Source organism: Nannospalax galili, unplaced genomic scaffold (assembly GCF_000622305.1).
Source record: "Nannospalax galili isolate Female #2095 unplaced genomic scaffold, S.galili_v1.0 scaffold1703, whole genome shotgun sequence".
NCBI classification, from domain to species: domain Eukaryota; kingdom Metazoa; phylum Chordata; class Mammalia; order Rodentia; family Spalacidae; genus Nannospalax; species Nannospalax galili.
This window is the reverse complement of record NW_008350123.1, coordinates 276841-297266: the sequence shown is the minus strand read 5'-3', so window position 1 is coordinate 297266 and position 20426 is coordinate 276841. Positions and strand designations below refer to the sequence as shown.

The 20426-nt window shown below is 38.8% G+C and overlaps 1 protein-coding gene across 1 annotated transcript; it reads left to right on the top strand.

Moving 5' to 3' along the window:
* Positions 1-880: 880 nt before the first annotated feature.
* On the top strand, positions 881-5477 carry Pcdh20 (protocadherin 20). The gene is made up of 3 exons (XM_008847296.1): positions 881-924; positions 1041-1496; positions 2548-5477. Exons 2-3 carry the CDS (start codon positions 1365-1367, stop codon positions 5251-5253), a joined length of 2838 nt encoding a protein of 945 aa, XP_008845518.1. The 5' UTR covers positions 881-924; positions 1041-1364; the 3' UTR covers positions 5254-5477.
* The last annotated feature ends 14949 nt before the right edge of the window (positions 5478-20426 follow it).

Here is a 20426-nt window from a genome sequence, read left to right as displayed (position 1 = left end):
AACAATTAGCTCAGCCAAACAATTTCTATTCTGGTTAGCATAAAGTAGAACACAAAGTAGTTCTTTGGAAAGCACAGAGATTTCCTTCGTTTCTAAATCCAGAGGAGGATCTTTCCTTGTTCTAGACTTGTCACTGGTCACTCAGCAGGCAAGGCTTTATGTTTAGGGCAGTGAAGGGGAAATCTGGAAGTCTAGTGAAGGAAAGAATGTCTACTCTGGGAAAGGTTGAATGGCCTTGGCCATTATCTATATGGCACCCTGCAGATCACACAGAATTTCACAGACTTTATGTACTGGAGTCTCCCAGCGGCCTTGATTTTTTGTAAGATTCAGAGTCATAGACTCTTTAGGATTAGAGTTAGAGAGAATAGTCACCTATTTTTGACCTTCCTTCTCCAGAAACTCTTTCTAAAGGGCCACTCCCCAGTAAGCAGTTAGGTGAGAGTGACTGGAGAAGGAAAGAAAAAGCAATAATTTTAAAAGTAACTATTTTATAATTTAAATTTCAGTGAGTGCCCTGTCTCTCTTAATGCTCCTCTTCCAGGAAGATGGCTAGTATTGGCTGCAGTCAGAGCCACTTGGATCAACACAGACACAGGCAGGCACACAGGGCACAAAACACACATACATACACACACAAGCATACACACCTTTCCTTCTAGTCTTTCAGCTAGAAGCTGGGACTGACTCTAAGATAAAACCTTCAGTTGGAGAAACTGAAACACTATCTCCTGCAAGTAGGAAACTCACAGCTCTGCCACCACCAACAGCCAACAGCGAAGCTGAAGACAGGGAAAGATTCATGATGTCATAGATTAGCTTTTCTGGTTCTCCTTGCTTCACAAAGAAGCTGAAACTGCTCCCTCTCTTTTGAGGAACTTGCACTTTCAAGCTCTGTGCAAACACAACTGGATCCAAGTGTCTGTAAGGACCTGGTTGGCAAAGCAGGTTTTTTTTTGCGGGGGGGCGGGGGGGGCGGGGGGCCGTGAATTCAAATACTAGTGTAGGCTTGTGTATTTTAATTCTCCCTCTTTTGCTAGGAACCTGTAGACCTGGGATCTGACTGGTGCAGCTAGGAGAGAGGGTGGTTGGCATGCGCTCTGACCTAGTGCCATCTCATCTTAGACTTCAAGCGCAAGTCTCCCATTCAGGCTCCTCTGGCGGAGAGTGGACATGCGAGCATAAAGGAGTAGACGTTATAAATGTGCCCTTCTGCCCCTACGCCTTTCTAACCTCTTAGTCCTCATCTTAATTGACAAACCGGTGACTATTGGCTGAAGTTCCCCAGTGATTTGCATGAACCAGGAGGGAGTGTTCTCTGCTGCCCTCCCCTCTGGAGCAAGCTGACTGCAGTTTCCCTGGGAATGCTCCGCCGAGGGAATGCGCACAGCTCGCGGGCCCTGGCTGTGAGCTGGCGCTCGGAGACCTGCCACCCGCGCCTGGATATGGGGCTTCTACATCGTCTCAGGAGCAGCACCAGCCACAGGAATCTGCCGGTAAGATGAGGGAACCACTGAGTCCCAGGGAGTTGAAATACTGTTCAGCTGTTCCTACTCCTTTAGTGTTTCACTTTTGCTTTAATACAAACTTCATGAAAGGATAGGGGGAAGGAAAGGGAGTTTGGGATACTGTGCCTACAGTATTTTAGCAAAGAATAGTCACCTTCTCCGGTCAGGAAAGGAAGTTTCTGAAGCAGAAATGTTGGATGAGGTGGAGGAGCCCAGGGTGCGCTCCATCCGCTTTAGATTCCGGGGTCCAGAGACTGAGTCCTGTGGCCAGCGTCTGGCTGGAATTGTCTACTGCAATTGACACATAGCTTTTGTACAATAATTTTCACGTTTATTTTGCTTCCTCCTAAGAAAGGGGGCAGGTTTAGTAGGAGGTAGAGGACGTGGTAAGAGGTAGAGATCCAGTTAATTTCGAGTAGATGTTACTTACGTTATAAAATAAAATATTACTTTTTTTTCCTAAGACAAAGCTTCTTAGGGAGTATGGCCGCTTTTTTCAACATTATTATTATTGTTACTGTTGATGCTATTGTTTTTATTAGTCTTTTAGAAAAGGATGGATCACGTTTCGTGTTCTGGGACCTTAATGGCAGAATGACTTCCATTAGAAACGCCCCCCCCCCCCCCCCCCCGGCCCCAGTGCTCTCCTTGGCCGGTTCCCTCCCTCCTCATAATCCAAGGAGGTTTCCTTGCGCAGTCTCTGAGTCGGAGTCCTCCAGTCTTCGGAGTGTATTTACAGGGACCCAGTGCCTTGTGGTTTGGGATTTGATTGGGAATGTTTGCTGGATGAGGGTTGTAGTGAAGATGGGGTGCGGTGGGGACGGGGAGTGTAGACTAAGAGGACGGGCTAAGTTTCAGAGACAGTTGCTCCACAGAACTCTCTTGGCTACCAAGTATCCCATTCACCCCATTTTGATTAGATATTTTGCTACTGAAAATAGAATGAGGGGAAACATTCCCAAGAAGATACTGACTCCTAATTCTTATCTCTGTATTTCTGGGAGTGTGTAATCACCTTTCTCTCCTCCCTCCACTCCAGCATGCATTTCTGCTTTTCCTCTTCGTGGGACCCTTCAGCTGCCTCGCGAGTTACAGTCGGGCCACGGAGCTTCTGTACAGCCTAAATGAGGGACTGCCAGCAGGGGTGCTCATAGGCAGCTTAGCTGAGGACCTGAGGCTGATGCCTAGGGCGGCTGGGAGACAGAGCCAGCAGCAGCAGCCAGAGGGGAACCCCCCTCTCTCTTTCAGCTTGGCCTCCGGGGGACTGAGCGGTCAGTACGTGACCCTAGACAACCGCTCTGGAGAGCTGCACACTTCGGAACAGGAGATCGATAGAGAGGCTCTGTGTCTTGACCAGGGTGGAGGAGCTGCCTGGGGAGGCAGTATTTCCATCGCCTCCTCTTCTTCTGACACTTGCCTTTTGCTTCTGGATGTGCTCGTCCTGCCTCAGGAATATTTCAGGTTTGTGAAGGTGAAAATTGCCATCAGGGACATCAATGACAATGCTCCACAGTTCCCAGTTTCCCAAATCTCTGTTTGGGTCCCTGAAAATTCTCCTGTAAACACCCGGTTGGCCATAGAGCATCCTGCCGTGGACCCAGACATAGGCATTAATGGCGTGCAGACCTATCGCTTACTGGACTATCATGGTATGTTCACCTTGGATGTGGAGGAGAATGAGAATGGGGAACGCACGCCCTACCTAATTGTCATGGGTGGGTTGGACAGAGAAACCCAGGACCATTATGTGAGCATCATCATAGCTGAGGATGGTGGGTCTCCACCACTGTTGGGCAGTGCCACCCTCACCATTAGCATAAGTGATATTAATGACAATTGCCCTCTCTTTGTAGACTCACAAATCAATGTCACTGTGTATGGAAATGCTACAGTAGGCACCCCAATTGCAGCTGTCCAGGCCGTGGATAAAGACTTGGGGACTAATGCACAGATTACTTACAGTTACAGCCAGAAAGTTCCACAAGAATCCAAGGATCTATTCCATCTGGATGAAACAACTGGAGTTATTAAACTTTTCAGTCAGATCGGTGGAAGTGTTCTACAGATGCACAAGCTCACCATCCTTGCTAATGGACCAGGCTGTATTCCTGCTGTAATCACTGCTCTGGTGTCCATCATTAAAGTCATTTTCAGACCTCCTGAAATTGTCCCACGTTATATCGCAAATGAGATAGATGATATTGTGTATCTGAAGGAACTGGAACCTGTTAACACTCCAATTGCATTTTTTACCATAAGAGACCCAGAAGGCAAATACAAGATTAACTGCTACCTGGATGGTGAAGGGCCATTTAGATTAGCACCCTACAAGCCCTACAATAATGAATATTTGCTAGAGACCACAAAACCTATGGACTATGAGCTACAACAGTTCTATGAAATAGCTATAGTTGCCTGGAATTCAGAAGGGTTTCATGTGAAAAGAAGCGTGAAAATACAACTTTTAGATGACAATGATAACGCTCCTGTCTTCCTTCAACCCTTGATAGAACTGACCATTGAAGAAAACAATGCACCCAATGCCTTTCTGACTAAGCTCTATGCTACAGATGCTGATAGTGGAGAGAGAGGCCAAGTTTCCTATTTCCTGGGACCTGATGCTCCATCATATTTTTCCTTAGACAGTGTCACAGGAATACTAACAGTTTCTACTCAGCTGGACAGAGAAGAGAAAGAAAAATACAGGTACACTGTCAGAGCTGTGGACTCTGGGAAGCCACCCAGAGAATCAGTGGCCACTGTGGCTCTCACAGTGTTGGATAAAAATGACAACAGTCCTAGATTCATCAACAAGGACTTCAGCTTTTTTGTACCAGAAAACTTTCCAGGATATGGTGAAATTGGAGTCATTAGTGTAACAGATGCTGATGCTGGGCGGAATGGATGGGTGGCCCTTTCCGTGGTAAATCAGAGTGACATTTTTGTCATAGATACAGGCAAAGGCATGCTGAGAGCTAAAGTCTCATTAGACAGAGAGCAGCAAAGCTCTTATACTCTGTGGGTGGAAGCTGTTGATGGGGGTGAGCCTCCCCTTTCCTCCACCACAAAAATTACAATTCTTCTTCTAGACATCAATGACAACCCTCCTCTTGTTTTGTTTCCTCAGTCTAATATGTCTTACCTGCTGGTTCTGCCTTCTACTCTCCCTGGTTCCCCAGTTACGGAGGTCTATGCTGTTGATAAAGACACAGGCATGAATGCTGTCATAGCTTACAGCATCATTGGGAGACGAGGTCCTAGGCCTGAGTCCTTCCGCATTAACCCTAAAACTGGCAATATTACTCTGGAAGAGGCCTTGCTGCAAACAGACTATGGACTACATCGCTTATTGGTGAAAGTGAGTGATCATGGTTATCCTGAGCCTCTCCATTCCACAGTCATGGTGAACTTATTTGTCAATGACACTGTCAGTAATGAGAGCTATATTGAGAGTCTTTTAAGAAAAGAACCAGAAATTAATATAGAGGAGAAAGAGCCACAAATCTCAATAGAACCAACTCAGAGGAAGGTAGAATCTGTGTCCTGTATGCCCACATTAGTAGCTCTGTCTGTAATAAGCTTGGGTTCCATCACACTAGTAACAGGGATGGGCATATACATCTGTCTCCGCAAAGGCAAGAAACAGCACAGGGAAGATGAAAATTTGGAAGTACAAATTCCACTGAAAGGAAAAATTCACTTGCATATGAGAGAGAGAAAACCAATGGATATTTCCAATATTTGACATATCATTATAGAATAACACAGAGAGATGTTTAAGCTGACTTGAGTAGTCTTTGCCACCCAAATAAGATTGTGCTGATTCAGTTCCACTGAAGGACAACTAATTTATAACTTGTAATATATTGTAAATAGCTGTTTACAGGTTTTTAATTCAAATTCAGAGGTTATAAATGTACAGCATTTTTAAATGAAAATTAATACTAACAGCTATAGAATTGTTATTTATAAAAAAAAAAGGCTGGACATGATTTGCAGTTTTCCTACATCAAGCAGATGATTGACAAAACCTGGCACTAAGGTAAGAAATGGTACATTTTTGTTGTTCTAAAATGTCTTTTCACCACAAGAGGGCATCATCTGCCCCTTTGCAGGAAACTGCAGTATTGTACATGATAGCTGTTGTACATGAAATTAATGAGAGAGTATATTTTAAATATATTGTTTTTAACATTAAATATGAAATTAAAGTAAATTGAATTTTCCCTACTTAAATGTATGATAAGAAAGAAAAGCAACACACTTGTAAAGAGAACATTTATTACCTCATTGGTACATCATGTATAGTTGGAAAGAGAAGGCATTAAAAAAGAAGTGCAATTCATTTTTAGCAAGTGTAAAATCCTTGGCATGTGTTATAAATTTGACCTACTGAAGAGTGTTTTACCTTTTGTGCATTCAAACTGCTTTCTCTTTGCTTTTGCAGAAAATGTAACTAGACATTGTGCCCAAGTAAAACAGCCAGAAATAAGCATCTAAATTCCAAGTTGCTTCCTTGATGTTCTAGTGCATTCTCAACCTGTTAGGAGTAATTTGGGGTATACTTTACTTTTTTATATGCTTAAGTCCATCAGTCACACAAGAAAATATAAAAGTCATGTTAAAATTGAGCCATTCTTGGAACTACTGTACAATACTGGTTGTTTTATTTGGGCATTCTATGTGTAAGTTTTACTCCTGTTGTTTTTGCTCATTAGCTACCATTTCAGGCCTCTTCCTTTGGTTTTGGATTAAGTCCAAGAATTTGTAAGTCCGGTAGCAGATTTCTTTGAAAATTTAGCCTTTGCTAAACCTTTTGTAATGAAGAAAACTGGTTCATCGGTGATTTATCATTTTTCCTTCTTTGCATGAGTTGGAAAGTTTATTTTACATAAGAACTCTAGCAGATTTATTTGTGTAAACAAGGAATGTGTTAGCTTCAACTGGATCATTTTAATTCCTGTCATTATATGTCTGTACTGTACCAAAAGTGTTTATATGTCTGCAATTAAAGGTATATATTTTCATAATTTCTTGCTTATTTTTACCATTTTATATTTGAACATAGGCTTGTTCTTTCACAGAAGTGCCTGTTATTGGCATCTGTTTGTCTTTAGGACCATATGTAAGAAACTGTAGTATTCTGCTATGCTAAAGTTTATATTAAACTAATCCATGACATATTTAAGCATTGGGTATATTATTATGTGTGTAATTTTACATAGACAGTAGAATATGCCTTCATGTTTAAGTTCATTTGAAAATTTGCACCAATCCATGTGAATATTCATGTTAACAAGTTATAGATTTACTATCAGTTTAAACTTTCATCTTAGCATATAACAAATCCTGTTCTAGCCATGCTTCAATACTTGTAATGATTTTTTAAGGTAAAAATACACTGCAAACAAACAAACAAAATCTTAAATACAAACACCCCGAACTCACTGGATTTATATTAAGAAAATTTTTGGCTTCTTCAATTTGATAATTTGAATAAGTAAGTATATACAGCAGTTTATGACAAAAATTCCAATGTATTTCATGTAAATTCCTTTTGCATGAAAGGCATTTGACCTAAGAGTTATAAGATGATTTAACTCCCTCAACTGTCTATTCATAACTGACACATAACAATTTCGGAAAGCATCATTTTCCAGCCATGTTCTACTGCTTTTATTTTATAAAAGGAAAAACTTCAGAAAAAATTAGTACCATCATTAATAAAAAGTAAATCCTCCACAAAGTCCATGCTGTTTACCATCATTATAATTAAAAAATCTATATGTTCATTTCCAAATTTGAAGACAGTTCATGTGTTTTGGGTGTATGGATTTCATTTCCTGCAAGAGAAATATTTATAACCTCAACAAAATTATGATTTTGCAATCAATTCTTGTCATAGGATGTCCTTTACAAAACATCTCATTCGCATTAAAATATTAATAACAGGGAATTCTAAAGTAAATCAAGCTTAAAAAGCCCCTTTTTCTAACACCTTGTGCTAGAAGAGTTGCCAAAATGTATGCTAATCATGTCAATGTTGTTAGTTGAGCTGGCACAAAAATAACTGTTCCATTCATTAAAAGTCCTAATATCCATTTAACAGTTTGAGAACCAGTGAGCTCTCCTTGCCCAAATTAATGATGAAGAGAAGGCTCTGATCTCTGTCCTGCCAAATATATCCTTACACTACAGAAGAGAGTGTTCATCAATTTGAATTGGGAAATTTAAAACCAACATAGCAATTCAGACAAGTGGGAAAATAATTTACAGTACTTTGCTCTTTACCATAGATTTGCTGTATTTTTTTTTTCTGGCAGTTTTATTTTAATCAAAAGAAGTTAAAAGCTAGCCGTTGTGGTGAATGCCTTTAATTGCATCACTTAAAAGCCTGAGTTAGGTTGAATATCTTTAAGAACAAGGCTAGGCTGGTCTACATAGTGAGTTCCAGGCTAGCTGTGGCTATAGGGAGACCCTGTCTCAAGAGTGTGTGTGGCGGGGAGGGGGAGAGAAAGAGAAGCAGAAAGAGAGAAGTTAAAAAGAGAAAGAAAAAAAAATATGTTTTAACACAGTCCAGAAGTACTGGTGGACCAGAAAAATTCAAAACCCTAAGTCATTTGGATTCAGACTTTGTACTTGTGTTTTAGAGAAATAGCAGGCTTAATTATACTATGAAATAACATTAATAGAATCAGCATTAAAGACAGTGTATGAAGATGACTTGACTGTAGTAAGAACTGTCACAAAGATTCTCATTTGCACACCCAGAAAATGTTTTAATTGACAACTGTAAAAGGAGGACTCCAGAAATTCCCTTTGAATACAGAGTCCAATCTCTACTCAGTAAGGTGAATACTCTGTGGGATACTGGCCTTTGTCAGACAAGGGAAAATGTAATCAAAGCGAAATCGTGTTCCTCAACTCCTTTGGGCAGTCTCAGTTTGCTGAGAGGAAAGATGCAAATATGTGAGGATTATCTTCACTCTAATTCAGATCTGTTCACTACAAACTTAAAGCAGTTTATTATTACAAAATACTCATATTACTGACTTACACAATCTTTGCCTGTTCTTGTATAAGTAGTAGATAAATATTTATTAACAATAAGAGACCTGACTGGTGCAAGTGGACTCAAAGCATAAAAAATAAACTATTAAATCCATTCCTGAGCAGAAAAGAGCCACCATGTTTATCCTAGTTGTTTTCATTTCAGATAAAAATATCATGTACATTTTTAAATGGTATATACATAAATACAATCTGTAATCATTTTAAAATATCATGTATTTCTGCATAATAGCCTTTAAATTACTAGTACTTATTTCAGTGATAGACTCCTAAACTGAGAATGTCTTTATTTACATTTACTTATTTGGAGGGATTTAACACATGCATGTGTGGAAGCCAGAGAACAATTTACTGGGGTCAGCTCTCACCTCACACCATGTGGGTTCCAGGGTCAAACTAAGGATGTCAGGCTTGGCAAGAAGAGCCTTTACTCACTGAACCATTTCACTGACCCCTGGAATGCCTTCCATTAAGGGCATCATACAAAATGCATAAAGATTAAGAAACTCAACAGTAACACAAAGGTCAAACACTGTGGTTATGAAAACATTCGGTTGTTCATTTTGCACGCATTTTACTATGCACAATTAACAGAGATTTAACAGACAAGAAGAGTCTCTTACTAAATTGTATTATGGTGTAGAATACCAGTGAAGAAACAAAATTTCAAAATTCTCTGCGTGATAAATGCATATTTCCTGGATGCCCTGTAAATGGGACAGAATCTGATCTTAGAAAGCTTAAGAAGGCCTGCAATGGAAATTATTTCTGTTCTGAGTCTTTCTAAGAGGAGATGCTAATAGTTTCTTAAAGAAAAAAATAAAAATGAAACATTAGCCAGGGTAGTTGGAAGAGGAGAGAGAAAGGCATTTGGGGATGAGGAAATGATATGCAAGGCACAGAGAGAAGCAAACCTGTATGCTTGAAGAGCTAACAGCATTAGAGGTATTCTTAGCTGAAGGAATAACAGTAATAAAAAAAATATTAACAGCTAATGTGGAGAGACAAGATGAAGAAAATTTTCTTCACTTTTTAATTTTTATTTATTAATTATTTTTATTTTATATATATGCGTATATTGCGTTCATGTATGTAGATGCACCCTGTGTCATGCAATGTACGTGGAAGTCAGAAGAGAGTGGTGGATCCCTTGGAACTGGAGTTGCAAACAGTTGTTAGCCTCCATGTGGGTTCTGGGACTCAAACCCCAGTCCTCTGTGAGAACTGTCTGTGCTCTTAACTTTTACCCATCTCTCCAATCCCAGATTTCTTAACTCTTAAACCATGAAATTTGTATTTGAAAATACCACTTTGACCATGATTAGAGATTTTATTAAAAAATAATGCATGCTGGATAAAAGGATTAGTGACAATTTAATTGCAAAAATGACTCCTTATGTGAGAACACATGAAACAAAGCATGTAGTGTATAAGGTAAGTAACAGCTGAGAAAATTGGTGAGTCTATAAGGATTTGCATATGATGAGCAGAGAGTAAATCATTTTTAAATTTGCTTTGAGCTTTTATTTTTTTCAAGTTTGAAGAGCATAAGGGATCTCATTGAAAGAGTGATGAAAGAATTAGAGGAATCTCCACTGTTGGATTTAATGACAGATGGAATAATTAGGGCACTAATTTACTGTTTGTTTCATCTTTTATGTGTGTCAATTCCATTTAATTTAACAAACGTTACTGCGAGTCCATGGGGCAGACATTCCATTATGAGGTTAACCTCCCAAAGCTTGTCTGACCCTAGGAACTTGCACCTGTATTTGTCTCACAGCTGCAGTAAAACTGTGCATGCATTGAAGAATCAGGCTGAAGTTTATGGAAAAGGACACTGAGATATCAGTGAATGACATTCAGGATAAATATTTGAAGTGTTACATAAATACAGAAAATAGCAATGACAATTTCAGTGAATTAGAGCAAGACTTGGAAAACATGACTGCATGAAATAGGAAACGAGAGCTTGAAGGACACAGGCCTCGAGATTGAACATCAATTTCGGCAAATAAATCATTGAAGTCATCCTATGTTCTTGGTTTGTTTGTTTCTTTGTTTAAAAGAATTTGGTAGCGTTTAATATTCACCAAGTTCTCATGAAGTTCTCAAATCAAGGCGACCAAGCATAGAGTAGATATAAAAACAGTATAATAGATAGTCTGGGCTGCCATTCCAGACACTTGCCTTCTAAGGTACATCTATATGAAAATTATGAGCTTGCTTATATATTTTGGGAAACTTTTAAAAACTAAAAGAGACAGTTCATAAAAAATAATTTCCACAAATAAAGTGCTCTACAAATACTAGTTATTGTTGATATTGGAATTAAAATGCATCATGAATTGGTTTTAACAGATTATTCTTACATTCGTCTATTAAATTTATCCAGTCACTGTTTTGTATTATACAGCAAAATCCCATGAATTTCAAAGTATTTTAGGTTAAAAACCTTACATACTCAACACACTCTAACATATTTATTTGCATAACACAAGCTTATAGATTTTATTTTTCCCAAAATGAGGTAACACACTCATTTTCTTGCAGGAATACCATGAGGGCCAGGATTATTATTTAAATTTCCAAACCACAGGACCCAAACCCCTAATTTTATACTAAAGAAACTAGTACATTTGATATCAGAAAAAGGTTTACATGCTGCATCCTGGGAATGGAGCTCAGTAATGTAATAAGAAACTGTCTAACATGTATGTGTAAAGCCCTGGATTGAATAAAAAAAAAAGAGAGAAAAAAAATAAAAGAAAGACAGAAAGAAAGTGAAGGCAGGAAGGCAGGAAGGCAGGAAGGCAGGAAGGCAGGAAGGCAGGAAGGCAGGAAGGAAGGCAGGAAGGGCTATATTAAGTGTTGCCTAGAGAAAAGTCTGTGCGTTAAGCTCATAGTGGGTATGGGCTACTTGTTGGACAAACTGTGCTAACAAGATAGCTATGCACATGAATCCATAGCATGGGTTATTATATTTTCCACGTTGTACATGACTTTTTCAACCCAAGCCAGATAGAGGCCGACTCGCATGGATAGAGGAGGTGGGCAGGAAGCCCCAGCCCTAGCTGAGAATCTGTTGGCAACTGATGGATGCTGGGAGAGGGAGAGTCCATTTTCCTACTAGTGATGCCTAGTAGGTTGACCAGACTCCAGGGCATGGACCCACACAACAAGAATACTTGTGAGGTATGGACTAAAATTGACAGGCCTTTAAAATAAAAAAATTAGAAAGAAAAAAAGGAAGGAAAGAAAGAGATGGAAGGCAGGAAGGCAGGCAGGCAGGAAGGCAGGAAGGCAGGAAGGCAGGAAGAAAGGCAGGAAGGCAGGAAGGCAGGCAGGCAGGAAGGAAGGAAGGAAGGAAGGAAGGAAGGAAGGAAGGAAGAACAAAAGATTTAAAAGATGAGAAGACAGTGTTCATGACTTTAAGAAATATTTAAAGTCATAATGGAAACTCCTTGGCAAAAACCCAAAGGACTGCAGAGTGTACAGCAGAGATCCTTGCACTTTCTTTTCATTGAACACTAGTCACAACAACCAGGAAATTGAAACAGTCTAGATATTCATCAAGTACTCAATTGATAATACAAATGAATATCTATACACAGTAGAATAGTAATAAACTACAACAAAGAAGAATGAAATTATGAAATTTTAGAAAAATGGAAGAATCTGGGATGTTTTACTGGAAAATAGTACTGAATGAGGTAACTTAGAAAGAAGAAAACACCCCAGGTTGTACTTTAGATGTAAAACCTATATATAAATTTTTAGAGTCATATACTAGATTAAGTGCTGGTAAAGACCCACGCAAACTCAAATCAGACAAAATCCACCATAGAACTGGGGAAATGGACACTAGGCCCCGACCTTATTAAACAACCATTGGCAGCTGATTACTGCTGGGTGGGGAAGAGCTGTTTTCTTTTTTTTTTTTAAGTTCATTTATACATACACACATTATGGTATGACTTCATTTATACATACAGCATGATATGACTTCATTTATACATAGAGCATGATATGAGTTCATTTATACATACAGTATGGTATGAGCCCTTTTATATAGACAGTGTGGTATGAGTTCCTTTATACATACAGTGTGGTATGAGCCCTTTTATGTAGACAGTGTGGTGTGGGTTCATTTGTATAGAGAGTTTGGTATGACTCCATTTGTATAGAGAGTAAGGCATGACTCCATTTATACATACATCATGGCACGAATTAATTTATACATACATCATGGTATGAGTTCATTTATACATACAGTATGGTATGAGTTCATTTATACATACAGCATGATATGAGTTCATTTATACACAGTTTGATACAAGCCTTTTTTGTTTTTATTGGTGCTATCCATTTTTTCTTATTGATTTTTTGTGTGTGTATTTCATACAGAACATGCCAAACAATCTTGTTCATCTTCATACCTGCATCCCAAATGGCACCCTCTCATAGCCTCCCTCCCCCACACACACTGGAGCCCATATACTCTGTCATCCCTGTTACTGTCCACTGTGTTGTCAGTGCTTTCAGCCTTTCCTCAGTGCAAACCCATCCACTGAGTCTAGTCAGCCTATCTAGAGTCCCTTGTTTTAGGAAGATCGGGGAAGAGCTGATCGTTAAGGGAGAGACTCTAAATAGGCTGATTAGAACGTGGTGAATGAACATACACTGAGGGATCTCTGAATACACTAACTTGACTGGATAAGCCTTAATTAACATAAATGACAGAATGCATACAATCCAGTTGTGGGGCAGGGAGAGCTACAAAGGGGTGTGCATGTGTGAGGGTGTATAAAGATGATTAAAATGTTTTGTATGAAATGCACAAAAATTCAATAAAAATATATACTTAAAAAGACAAAGTTAGAAAGGGGATATTAGAGGGAGGGAAGGGATAGTAGAACATGGTGGACAGGATATAGGGAATGCTGGGGACAGCAAAGTCTAAGTAAAGAAGGGAGTGTGAGGACAGAGAATAGGTGGAGGTGAGATAGGTAACCCAACCTAGGAATATATCAAAACTTCCTAATTTATTTTATTTACTGATTTTATATTTTTACTTTTTGAGACAGGATACCCTGTAGACCCAGCTGGCCTGAAACTTAGTATGTAGCCAACGGTGGACTTGATCTCTCAGATATTCACCTGCCTATACCTCCTGGGTGATGGAATTAAAGGCATGCACCACCACTCCCAGCTATTTAATTAATTCATTAAATTTATTTATTTGTTGTGTATGAGTATTTACCCTGCGTGTATGTAAATACCATGTGTGAGCAGTGCCCATAGAGGTGAAAAGAGGGTGTTTTATATCCTGGAACTGGAGTTACAGATGGTTATTAGCTGCTATGTGGGTGCTGACATCAAACCTGGAACCTTAGGAAATGCCACCAGTGCTTTTAACTGCTGAACCATCTCTCCAGCACCTATTTTATTTTTTAAGTTATTATTTTTCATTATATGTGTGTGTTTCTGTATATAATTATGTGCACATTAGTACAGGTTGTTGCAGAGAACAGGAGCATCAGGTCCCCCTGGAGCTGGAGTTACAGATAGTTGTGAGCTTGTGGACATAGGTCCTTAGAGCCAAACTGAGGTTATCTGGGAAACAACAACATGCCTGCTGAGCCATCTTTCTAGCCCCAGAAAACTATTATTTTATAAGCTAATTAGAAAGCATCAGCTCCGTGCTACCCATTTCCTGGGACTCGTTCCTGTTGTTACTGGAGCTCTGCCTTCTTTATCTCTCTTATATTCCTTGTAATAAAACATCTTTCTAAAACTCAAAAACAGTATAATTTTTTTAAAAGTTAGAAAGCCGTACTCCACATGGATGGATAATGTTCCTCCCAGAAGCCATGGTTATTAAATAAAAATCCTGGAGCCAGATGTGAGAAATTCCCTAGAAGGCATTGGGCATGAAAACAGTACCGGCTCTCTCATTGCTCTTTCTTGTCCATTGGAACTTTATTGGTAAAACCCTATTGCTAAAGATGCCACACTGTTCATAGAACCAAAATAAATCATTCCAGAGCTGAGCTGGAAGCTTCCTCTCTATTGTATGGTGTTCACAGCACCAGAAGGTACTGGAGGACAAAATTCATCTTATCCAGCTGCCAATCCTGTGAGCTAGTATAATTACCTGCCAGGCAAATATGAGAGTCATGAGTAATATACATAACCAACAAATTCATACCTTGTTCTAAAAATCAGGTATAGAACCCATATTTAGGGTGGTCATGGGTGCTAGGGACAACCTATTACTATTGTTTGGCTAAATGGTCAGATTGTGAAACTGTCATCTAAATTCTCATATTTATACTGATAGATTAGTGCTGCATCCTTCATCAGAGAGGCATCTTAGTGCAGCAGGAGGCAGTTAAAGCAGAAACCCATAACTGGATAATGTGACAAAAATAAGTGATGGCAGAGTGCTTGGACCTTGATGTGACAGCTATCTCAACCTCTTCAAGACTTGGAACATTTTGGAAGAGAAGGACAAAAGAGCGTAAAAGCCAAAGGATGGGAAGATGTGCAGCAAAAAAGATGTCCTCTGCACATGACATAACCTTCCCTTCATAAACTCAGGGCAGTTGTGGTTATCTGACAGGATCTGGAAAGACTGGAACCTTGAGGCCCCACCCCTCCCTGTGGGACTATTGGCAATTAATGGATTGTTGAGTGGGGGAAAATCTTCAGTGTTAGAATCACTGAGATGATGTCCTTGTTCCACCATACTCAGACAAGAAACTTGAATTAAACTCAGTGGGTGAAACACAAAAAGAAGGCATGAAAGTAGGAGGGGTAGAAAGGGTTCCAGTGGGAGAAGAGGAGATACTGGAATGGGGGGATGTGGCAATTAAATTCATTGTGTAAATATTTTAAAGTTTTTAAAAAGCAAACAAAGATGATGAAGCTTATGAGTTTATGGATAGCAAGGCAAATGGAAGTAAATACTAGATGGCTATTTAGGAAATATTTATTCATTTTTAATTTTGATTTTATGGGGCTGCGGAGATGGCCCAGCAGTTGAGAGCACTGACTACTCTTGTAGAGGACCCGGGTTTGATTCCCACCAACCACGTGGTGGCTATGAACCGTCCTTAACTCCATTTCCAGGGGATTTCGACACCCTCTTCTGACCTTCTGGCATTGCATTGCGCAGGTACACTCACATACACACAAGCAATATACTCATATACATAAAATAAAAATATTAAATAAAAATATATTAATTTGGATTTTATGTGCATGAGTGTTTTGCCTGCGCATATGTAAGTACACCACTTGTGTTTAATGTCTGTGGAGGCCAGAAAAGGATGTGAGGTCCCCGGAAACCTGAGCTATGTACAGTTGTTAGCTGACATATAAGTTGTAGGAAGTGAGCCCAGGTCATTTATCAGAATAGCCACTTCAATTAATGGCAGAGCCATCACCGTAGCTCCCTGGATGACTACTTTTAAGTGCTCACTAACACAATTTTAACCCCAAAGAAACCTGTGATCACATATTCTTTGCCATTTAGCAAAGATAAACACAATATACACTATATATTATCCATTAATTTAGTGCCTTTACATAAGTCATTTTGCAGTCAGAGTTAAGCGTCACTCCATCCAGTAGAGAATTATTCTTAGTTTGAAGAACTGATAGAAACCTCTGTATATGTTTATTTTCCTCTTCCATCTACTTTCACTTATAGTTCTCCCTGAGCATCTCTTTTAGAGAGAGGTAGAAATCATTACGACAGATAAACACTAAAAGAGGCACCTGCTACATATTAGAAGTTTGTAAAGTAAGATGTCAAAATTATTTAAAGAACATGATCTTCAAAATATATACGAATTATACAGTAGGGACTAGGTGGCTAGAGAGATGGCTCAGTGGTTAAGAGTACTGGCTGTTCTTACAGAGGATCCAGATTCAATTCCTAGCATACACTGCAGGTTGTTATAAAAATAAGTCTTTTACTGTTCTTCATAAATAGCACTGATTTTCATTTTGCAGATATTCTCTCATTTCAAAGTAGGTTTTGTGGTTTCTTAATGTGTTTTCTTGATGATATGAAGTTTTTTTATGCTTGTTTTTATTGAATATTTGTGTATTTCTTACAGAACATCTCAATCAATCTTAATGATGTTTTTATACTCATCCCTACAGGCACCCTCCCATGCCCTGCTAGTGGAGACCATTTACTCTGTCATCCCTGTTAAGAACCACTATGTCAAGTCAGTGTCCCCAGATGTTCCCCAGTGCAAGTCCATCCACTGAGGTCTAGTCAGGCTATCTAGAGTCCCTTGTTTTAGGAAGATCAGCTCTTTTTCACCTAGGAGCTATCTGTTGCCAGTATTTCTGCAGATAAGATTGCAGTCTGCTGTTCATTTCCCAGTTCTAGGCTGGGTTTTTGTCTACCTGAGTTTACATGGGACTTGTGTATACTGACGCCATTGCCACAGAATCATATAAGCCCATTCCCAGTGGCTTGTAGGGCTCTGTTTCCATGTGGTCCTGCACTTCCTCCCTGGCTCTTAAAATCTTTCTGCCCTCGCTTCCATGTTCCTGAGCCTTGGGTGGATGAATTTTAACAAAGGAGTCAAGTCCAAGGACCAGCATTCAGCAGACTCTTGATCTCTACACGTCAGCCATTTGTGACCTTTTGTGCTCCTGGCCCTTCACTACATGAGGAAACTTCATCAATGAGAACTGAGAGATTCATTAGTGTCCTCTTCTTTATCCATGTTCTATGTTCCATGAATCTTAGGTGTAGAGGTTTCATTATGGATGTATCACTTAGGCCTGGGAAATTCATAGACAATGTCCTTGTGTGACCAGTTGTGGTTCTTGGAAATAGTCTCCAACTGATACAAAAAGAGAAAGAAATAACCTGAAAGAGAAGAACAGTAGGAGACAGGTGCTAGTAAGGACGATGTGAAGTTTTGATTCAAGTTTCACTTGAAGTATCAAGTGAATGTTTGGAGTTGTTATGTAAAATCTTTGAAATAATACTATATAATGCCATTTTTATGTATTATACTTATTACTTTTATTTTCCGTGTATGCATGTATTGCCTGCATTTAGGTAAGAGCACCCATGTCGTGCAATGCCCACGGAGGACAGAAGAGGCTGTAGGATCCCCTGGAACTGGAATTAGGACAGTTGTTAGCTACCATGTGGGTGTTAGGATTCAAACCCAGGTCTTCTGCAAGAATAGCCAGTGTTCTTAACCACTGAGCCATCTCTCCAGCCCCTATAGTGCCATTTTTATTTAATATTAGGATATCTAGTGAAATAAGATGAGGGGGATATTTTTGTTTTAATAGATACAATTATTACACATCCATTCATTATGAACCATAAAATTTTCTAGAGAAAGTAACTGTAGAAAACTCAAATGAAAAACATTGTATTTGGAACCAGAGTAAGATAAGTAATGAAATCAAAATAAATGAATATTTCGCTTTTACTCATGAAGTCACAGCTTTACAAAGAAAGTCAGGGTTGTTTTTATTTCCATAAATGCTTTCCTCATTTGGCTAGCAATGTCATGAATAGGATTTCCAAACCCATGTCAGATCCAATCTAAGACGAGTTGAGTCTAATCACAGATATTTGCAATTGAGATACGTTGGGTAGATGTGTGGTGTTTGAATATATAAAGATTGCTGAAATTAATCAAATAAATCAAATTAATATTGTACATGTAGGGCTGGAAAGATGACTCTACAGTTAAGAGCACTGACTGCACTTGCAGAGGATCTAGGTTCAATTCCCAACACCCACACGGAGGCTAACAACCATCTGTAACAACCTTTCCCAGTTCCAAGAGAATCTGGTGCTCTCTTCTGTTCTCTGCTGGTATTGTTTAACATAGGTTCACTTACATCCACACAGGCAACATACTCATACACACAAAAAGAAAATAAAATACTTTAAAAAAAAAGAGAACGAAACGTTAAGATTTTTTTTTTAAAAGATTTTTATCGAGCTTCTCTACATTTCATACACAATTCTTAATCAAATTAAGACCCCTTCTCCCATCCATACTCCCACCCCTCCTAAGGGGGTGTTTCTTTATGTTGGTGCAACAAAAATTGCTTTCCTAGCAAATCATTTTCCTTACTTGATGGATTATTTGAAAGGATTCATAATCTCTAATTTCTGAAAATGAGCACCTTGGGCTTTTTATTCCTAAGTATTGTTATTCCACTTTTCTATCTACACTATTTCCAATTCAAATAATTCAGACTATATACAATAAATTCACAGTAGAAGATGAAGTTCATTAGAATCACTGATTTAAAATGTACTGAGTTTATACTAGGCATTTGCTATTGCTTATCCAAAATCTCACACGTAGGGCTATTCTATAGAAAAGGGTATGTATCAATGAATGATATCACCTTGTAAATACAGTCAAATGCTTTGGATTGATACCAGAACTTATACTGCTGTAGGTCTAAAATACAAAGTCATGCTTTCCCCTCATTTTACCAAAAGGTAGGTTTCTTTCTTAAAATTGAGCTATTTCCTTCTCATTTTCTATGTCAGTCATTTTTCATAACTATAAAATGTTTTTCCCAGCTTTTAATACAGAGCACTGGTGCAGATTAATTTAAAATGCAAACAGGAAAAATATGCTTCAAGAAAAAATTTCAATCAGGGATTGTGACATATGTATTTAATCCCAGCACTGAGTTCCATGTCTTCCTGGACTATATAGTGAAACATTGTCTCAACCAACCAAACAAAAATGAATAAATTTCCTCTTTACTGGCTACAGAGGAAATACAGAAAGAATTGAGAAAAGGAAGGTTCATAGAAATACATTTTAGAGAGAAGTTGGTATTGTCGTCAGTGGGGCTAGGTACTTTATTTAAAATATGTCCCTTTACTTTATAGGCACATACACATAGTCACACATGCATGCATATCCAGCATGTCTTTTTCACAATTTTAATTACCACTAGACAGAGAAACAAGCTGTGAAGAGAGTATTTCCTGACAAATTGACTTATGATATGAAGATGCTACATTCCACAAAACAATGATGAACCCAGCCTTTTCTTCTTTTACCAGAGATTTAATTATTGACTAGACATGAAGGGGAAATATCCTGATGAATGTACAGAAGACCAGTTTCCATAGGTATATTTTTGAGGTTTTTAGTGGGAATGAGTGCCTCAATCTATTTCAGTTGCTATAACAAAATGTTACAAATTAGGTAACTAATGAATATCAGTGTTTTTTTCTCACAGATCTGACAGCTAGGAAGTTTGAGATAAAAGGTTCCTAGTTTCAGGGTCTAATGAGGACCCGCTTTCTCACCTTCTCACTGGTGGCATCATCTAGTGATGTCTTCACTTTGGAATGTGCATTGGCCCCATGTGTGAAAATTCTGCCACCATGCCCAAAGGCCTCAGTTCCCTCAGAGTTCAGAATTGCAGTATATGGCCATTTATTTATTTATTTATTTATTTATTTACTTATTTATTATTAAGACATTTAAACCACAGAATGGCACATTTACAAAATGAGAAATTTAAGACACTGCAGTCTCTTGTCTGAATGTTTTGAAGATGGTGTTCTAGGCACAGAACACTAATGTGTTTTCACCATTCTGAGTGGGGTAAAACTTCCCTCAACACTACTCATAAAAGACTAGAGCTTTCAGCACCCTGACTAGCTGATTAGTATTGCACAGAAACTTGACACAGAGTGTGTGGCATTCAGATAAGCCAAAGAAAAACCTGTAAATGTTTTAGACATAAGGAATCCATGGTAATTCTCAGATCTATTGAATCAGGATTTGGGAAGCTCCACATGATTCCCCT